The sequence below is a fragment of the Cyphomyrmex costatus genome, unplaced genomic scaffold (genome assembly GCF_001594065.2).
Source record: "Cyphomyrmex costatus isolate MS0001 unplaced genomic scaffold, Ccosl1.0 scaffold453, whole genome shotgun sequence".
NCBI lineage: Eukaryota > Metazoa > Arthropoda > Insecta > Hymenoptera > Formicidae > Cyphomyrmex > Cyphomyrmex costatus.
In genome coordinates, this window is record NW_017278779.1 from 236,670 (window position 1) to 244,537 (window position 7,868).

Consider the following 7,868-nt stretch of genomic DNA (forward strand, 5'->3'; position numbering starts at 1 on the left):
TTGCATTGTTTATTAATATATGACAATTTTTATTGTTCAGAATGAAAATTGGAATACAAATAGGACTTAATACAATTTTTTTAAATACCTTCAAATCTTTGAAAATAATCTTTAAACGTTTAAGATTTATCAACATTTATGCATTAATGCAAAATATAATTTTTAGAATTAACAAAAACTTCTTAAATAGAGCGCCTGTGTTGCGGCACAGCATCCCGCTCGTTAAAAATGCCGTATATCCCAAATAGATGGGATATATATGACTACTAATTAAACAAACAATACAAGAGCAAAGCACTTGTATTTTGCTATACAACATGCTTTACTATTCCTCTACACATATGTATTGCAAAATAACCACTAAGTCTTTTACACGCTCTATAATAATCATTTTATGTAGATTATAAATTATGATGGCACTACTTATTACAGTAAAAAATCGATTTAACTCGCAATAATTTCATTAATATTAAGAGTAAAAAACTGAAATCATAACATAATACTAATATACCATAAAGGCATGTAACAAAGTAATTGACGGAAAATTATCCCCACTCTTTCTATTTTTCCTGCGACTTCTGCGGCGTATTTCCTGACGCGGTGTATATACGAGGTTTACCCTACATGTTTAAAGCAAAAATGCCGTAACACAGTATATTTTGTAATTAATTAAATAGTATGTTTTTTGTTTATATATATATATATCAAATGATATAAAGTACTAATTTATATGTTTTCAATTGAAATTTTCTAAAAATAAATTAGTTTCTTTTTTTCTATCTATTCTCTTTATAAAAAATTATATTTAAGAAAAGTTTCATATTTGACTTATGATAATTTTATTATGACAGAACACATCGGATAAAACAATGAGCGTGCTGTTCGACGAATTACTTATGAAGGAAACTGATTTGCCGAGAAGTTATTTGAATGGTCTAGAACGTGTTTGCAAAGAGGACAAATATGCTTTTATGACATTGGATAGTATGGCGACATTGCTGCAGCAAAAAGTCGACTGCAAGTTGGAGCCGTTGGATGTCATCACGCAAACTACTATAGCGATGGCTCTGCAATCAAACAGTCCATACCGTGGTATCATTAACGCAAAGTGCGTGCAAGCTTTATTAACTAAATTATTAAGTAAAATAAAATGATTGTGTGAGAGAGAGAGAGAGAGAGAGAGAGAGAGAGAGAGAGAGAGAGAGAGAGAGAATGCGCGTGCGTGTCATATATTAATTTTATAATGTTTAACGTAAAGCAATACGATTGTCATCGGTAGAATATTCTCGATATGTGAGCTCCAATTTATCAAGATATCGAAGTATATATATGATCGTTTTATTTGTTGCAGTATTCTTCTTTTGAGAGATAACGGGATCCTACAGCGATTACTAGAGACACAATGGTCGGTTCAACTAAGCGGAGGGAGTGTACGTATTCTTCCCATAGAACACAGATCATTCAGAAATATTACAGCTGCAACATTGCAATAATGTTTCGGCAAACTTCTCTGCTGTACAAATTGTAAATTTTGCTGAATTATTACCTGACAGGCTAATACATTTATCTTTAATCGCAGGTAACATCATCGTGGAAATCGGTCGAGATCGGCGATATTGTACCGCTGTTACTTTTCATAATAGCCGCGGTGCTCATTAGCGGTTTCATCTGTGTTATAGAACGCGTTATCTTCATGAGCTTCTTCAATCGAATCAAGTTAGAAGTGAATAAGCCGCGGATGTAAACTGAAAGTGTAAATAAGAGAGAATGCTACGCCGTTAGAGAGAATATATAACATCTTGTTTAATAAAACCTCATAAAGCTCTCAGTTATTTAAAAATAACGTTTTTCATTATTAACGTTCACCTTCTATTTTTCTTAATTGATACATGTAAAATAAATAGGTGGATAAATTATTTTAAATTTCAAATTTTTGGTGCTGTGTTCGATATCTCATGTAGCTTTATTTACATTGGTAGAACGAATAAATGTACAATATAAACAGTCGAGGCAAAAGTCGTAGGATTTGTTGATTTCCCTGGCAGTCGTTTCGCGAGTCATCAACAAATAAGATCGCGCATTACATCTTGTGTAAGTTTTTCTATTGATTATTTGTGATCTTTCAATTTTTATCATCAGATTAATAATTGAAGTATTTGGTGTATAATTAAGATAAAATTTTTAACATATGTAATACTTCTATAAGTTATTATAAATTATATACATTACACTCCCCACAGTTCATTATATTTGAAACATATAGGGATGAAAGCCATACAGGTGTTACTTAATTACGATTTCGAGAAACTGTTGAAATAAAGTTGAAAAAAGGGTTTCTTTTTACTTTATTTCAGTAGACTGCTATAGTGATCTCAAGTCGATAGATTTGAAAAAGTAAAATTCACATTACTATCGCTTTTATCTCTTTATCTATACCACACACATGAAATGTAAGGTAAATGTCTCAAGATATGTATCTATGTCCGGACATTTATAAAAATTTTATATTTGTTATTATTATTATTCTCAAATTTTTTTTAAGTGAATTAGAAACAATTGAAGGTCTAAGAGCCAGTTATATAATAAAGAACATTCAATTTAAAAGCATAAAAATAAAAATAATTAGAAACCCGATCGGGTCATTCTCAATGTTATAGTAAATACATTATAATTGTAAAATTATTAGAAATCTATAAAATATTACTTCATAGTAGTATTCTCGTTTTTTCCTTTAACATAATGCTGCGAGTCAATAAATTAAAGTAGTCAAATTTGTCGTTGAAAATGCGTAGCAGTAATACAGATAATAATCTTAAATAACTGATATTACTTATTAAACAAAATGAGAGTCAATGAATAAAAAATCGCAAAAAGGTGGATCCATATCGTGATACACAGTAGTTATATATAAAAGAATAGTTTTCTTAAAAATTATATATTGAAGCAAGATTGCAGAAATGTAAAATTAAAATAATCATGATTATAACGCTTCACAATTATAAAGTACAATATTTACTGTAACATTGAGAATGACCCGATCGGCGTCGAAACATTTGTAATTATTTCTATTTTTATGTTTTTAAATTAAACGTTTTTTTATTATATAACTGGCTCTTAGCCCTTCAATTATTTCTAATTTGTTTTATTCTTACAGAGCCTTATTATTACTGATTATTTTTTTTAAGTAACCTTTAAATACAGTTAAATTATATAAAGGAGAGGCCCCTATTATGAGATACCGAGTTCATTTTGTGTAATTACTAATTGTTTATTGGTAGAATTAAAAAAAATAATAGGTCATTTTGAAGAGAATTTAATAAGCTTTAAGATAGTGTTATGTAAAATTTAATTCAAATTTTATTTTATTTTTTAATTAAAGAAATGTAAAAAGTGAACAAATCGCAAAGTCGAAAAATTGTGCTCCTAGTATGAGGTACCCCGAGAAATCGATAATAAAGCACAAAGTACATCAGTATTAGAATTAAAAAAACTTAATTGATGTTTCTAACATATCAACGAGTACATTCTATGCGCGTAAATTTAGCATGTGATGCATTGTATTCAGGATTTGTCTTCAGCAGTAATTGGAATGAAGTATTGCAGAAACAGACCCTCAATGTTCATTCCGGTTATTCTTTTTATTATTGTACAATAACATTTATACTTTAACATCGATTTTCACTTGGGCACAGAAGTATAGATTATTTCATATTAGAAATATTCTGGGTATCTCATATTACGAGTATCACGTCTTACAGCTTTACGATCATCAAATCTAACTTCTTTAATTAAACAATTCAACATATTTCGTATTTTTCTATCAGTACGATCTTACTCTATTACTACATGAAGAATTTATTGCCAAATAATTACTTATTAAATAATAAACAGAGATTAAAGGCTTATCTCAATGAAACTCGAAAACATTCAAACTCTAAAATTTTATTTTACAATTACTGTAGGCATGATCTCACAATGAATTTTCCACTAAATAGTTTTCAATCCAAGAGCAATAATTTCATGATAGAATCAACAGATAGAATTTATTAGTTTAGCAGAAACGCCGCTATCTCATGTTAAGCGCCTATCTCATAATAGGGAGCTTTCCTCTAATGTTGTAACAAAAATGAAACATTTAAAATTAATAATAATAAATCTCGTGTAAGTGTCCAGACATAAGTACATGTCCGGTAACTGGTGCATTTACCTTATTAGAAAAATTATATCAATAATTATTAATAATTAATTGATCAATGACAAATTAATTTACATATATTTTTCTAGACGCCTGATCACTTCGGCGAAGATTCCTCAGTCGGCAGAGTTAAAGTAGTCACGAAATATATAATATAATCATGACTGAAGAAAATGTATACAAATTTTCTGAATTCAAGAACAGCGGAAAGAAGAAAGGCCTGTCATTAAGGAACACTGAAAATCATGCAGTTTGTAATCCGACGGTGATGCAACAGTACTTTTCCAATAAAGGAAAGTTTCAGATTTACTCCGACGACAGCAATGAAAGTGGTCGATCACGGTCTCGTGTAAGAAAAGACGTATGCAAAAAACAGATAAGAACAAGCCGAGATAACAAAGAACTCGAAAAAACAATCGTATCAACGACTAAAGTAGCGAAATTTAACGATTCTAATTTATATATTTTACGCAGGTGAGAAGAATGTTCCGCAAAAATCAGTTCTGTTGTAAAAACTTAAGAGATTAAATTTGATATACTTTGATATATACATATATATACACTCAACAGCAAAATGAAAGCATCACTTATCCTGCCCCCCAAAAATAGGCAAACTTTTTTTGTTATTGACAGTAAAGTCTTTAAAGCTATTCTTCATATTTATGTTTACTTTACGTATTTATGAAGAATAAAACGAAACGTAGAAGTTAAAAGAAAATTCATTTCTTAAAAAAATCAAATTATTTTTTAAAAAGTTATACCGCCGATATTAACTCCAATAAACGTTTTTTTTTTTGTACATTTGGAATTGATTATCTCTCGAAACCTATAGAACGCACTATAATCGTTTTAGTCTTATTTGAAAGGTAATTTAATTCTCTACACTTTCGTTTTTCACATTCTCTACACTAATTTCTCTAACTTTCCTTTCGGTTTTTTTTTCCTTTTTTTTATCACAAAACGCATTTATTTCTTGATATTTGTAAAAATGTATAAAATAATCCTGATTTCAGAGGTTTGTAGGTGATAACTTTTTAAGGAAGCTGCATTTTAATCTGTATTAATATGAAACGTTTTTGTTCAGATTTAAATTTCCTATAAGGTCTCAAAATTTGGCTGAATCGTATGGGATCACCCTACGTATATGCATATAAAATAAAGAATTTTAATGAGTTAATCAGCTAATGTAAAAGAATTGTAACTAATACTTAATTTGGTAAAAGAATTGGTTTTTTTTTTATTAGAGCACGTTCTTCAAGCAACTGTCGGCAGAATACTCTTCTAAATAAAGCCAACATAAACAGCAAATTATCTAACTATCAAAGGTAATTTCACGTGCAAGTAAACAAATTTTCAATAAATCTTTTTATACACACACATAGAGAATATAATATATAATTTATTTATATTTATTTTAAAATATAGAACAAAATAGAATTTATAAAAAATATAGAACAAAAATATTGCATGTATAATTGTATAAATTGTGTAAACAAATTTAAAGACAGCTATTAGGAGTCAGCGCGGTAAGAAGTGCGCAAAAAATATATACTTTCGATTGTATAAAGATATGTTTAATACTAAAAACTTGAAGTAGTCAAATACACATCTGGACGTTTCGGCGTTTTAGCCATCCTCAGCAATATGTGTTGATCCAAAGATTCAATAAGAAGCACTTCTCTCGGCCAAAAAGTTTCCATACTTTTGGTAACGAATGTGTGTAATCCATCGAATCCAAGAAACATCATGCGTAGGAGCACAATAAGTTAATAACAAAATTAAAAATTACAATTAAAACCGTCTTATTAAAAGTAGAGATCATTGTCCTAAATTGAAATACTGAGAAAGATGTCAGACATCTGTCACAGTCCGATTGTCTCTGATTGTCCTAATAGCCGTTTTTAAATTTGTTTACATTATTTTATTATAAGGAGTCCTTCAATATTATGATCGCTGTATAAATTTTATTTTCTAAGTTATAAAAAATTGAAGATAATATTTTTTTTCCAGATTTAGTATTTTCAAGATTATTAGAGTTGAGTTTCAAAATTGACGATTGTTCGACGCGCAATTTGGGGGGACTACGTATATTAGTTAATTATTAATTTAATTAAATTCGTGATAGTATCGCGTATAGTTTATATATAAGCGATAAAAAGCTAGACTGTTATAGGCTTTGTATTTGTATTGGTTGTGTTCTCACATTAACGGTCTTTAGTATTAAATATAATATTTTTTACTACATATAGTAAAATCATAAAGAATATAATAATATTCTTTAAGATTTTGTTTGCTATATTACATCTAACTTTACTTGTATTTATATTTTCTCTTCTATTATAAAGCAAAATATTATATTTTTATTAATATTTTCTGAGCTTTTTATTAAGTATTGTTTTCAGTATTTTATCAAATAAATGAAACGTAAACAATGAGTAACATTTTTTTTATTTTATATTGTAAATTTAGCCCTCAGAGCATTGATACAAAAATATTAACTAAAAATAATATGTGCGCTATTTATAATTATAAAACAGTGCATTTTTTGTTGTTAAAGGGGCAAAAAATGATGTACAAATATTATATCTTTTAAAATTACATTTTTAAATTAATGTTTATTTATGCATATATGCTTACTTGTTTCATTACTATTTATTTTTATATTTTATACTATATTTATCATTTTTATAATCATTTATTATTTTAATAATAATTTATCATTTTGACATTAATTGATTATGTTTCGTACAGATCTCATTCAGAAAGCAGAGAAATCCAGTGTGCACAAAACAGTGTTGTTCAATTACCTAATGGTCAAAAAATTAAACATCTTACAGATGATGTTAAAAAAAGAACATTTTCCAGTATTCAAATGTGGAAAGAGAAAATGAGGAAACCATATAGTTAGTATTTTTTGAGAGTATGAGAAAAATATGTATGCACTTATGTTAATTAAGAAGAAAGATTTTTCTTACTTGTAAATCTTTTCAGCTGGTACCGTGCCCAAAAGTATGACGTCTAATGTAAATTTAAATAATAAAACTCTTTCACAAGTTGGCATTAAAATGAATTCCAGAACCAACTTGCGAAAAAGTTCTGTTACTAGATCAATGAATTTGCAACCTGAGATGTCACAAAATCACGTAAAAAATTCGAATAAGGATATTGAGGAAGCCCAAAATTTCAACTCTTTAAAGAATGAACTTAAACGGATATCAAACGAAATTGTGATATTTCTGCAAGATAAATCACCTTTGGCAGTACAAAATGATACCAACAAGAGGTAAATCATAAAAAAACCTAGAAATAAAATAAATCTCTTTCATTATCACAGTATAATATATTATTTAATTATTAATTTAGTATATAAAATACTTTTTATGATAAATTACGGTAAAACAAGCACGCGGAATACGAGCTTTGTCGAGCCTTAAACATTTTATTTTAAACTTTATTTCTGAAAATGATGAAAATAATAATCTATTAAGCTCTCTATACCATATTTTAGCTCTAACAGCCTAACACCTTTAGACGGCCCTTCGTTCATGCCATTGACTCCAACAAAGGTAAAAAGATGTAGATACAATAATATATTATATATAAACAGTATAAAAATATATGTTTATACTATTAAAAGAATAGTATCATGTTTTTTTAAGTTATACATATATAT

General features: G+C 28.1%; 1 protein-coding gene across 1 annotated transcript in view; it reads left to right on the forward strand.

Moving 5' to 3' along the window:
• LOC108777651 (uncharacterized) overlaps positions 1-7,868 on the forward strand; it is a 16,769-nt gene that overhangs the window by 6,858 nt on the left and 2,043 nt on the right. Inside the window, exons 8-13 of the mRNA XM_018544593.1 lie at positions 852-1,108; positions 1,352-1,430; positions 1,580-1,740; positions 6,947-7,098; positions 7,187-7,478; positions 7,704-7,761. Of these exons, the coding sequence (XP_018400095.1) occupies positions 852-1,108; positions 1,352-1,430; positions 1,580-1,740; positions 6,947-7,098; positions 7,187-7,478; positions 7,704-7,761 (999 nt within the window). The remainder of the gene's footprint in view (positions 1-851; positions 1,109-1,351; positions 1,431-1,579; positions 1,741-6,946; positions 7,099-7,186; positions 7,479-7,703; positions 7,762-7,868) is intronic.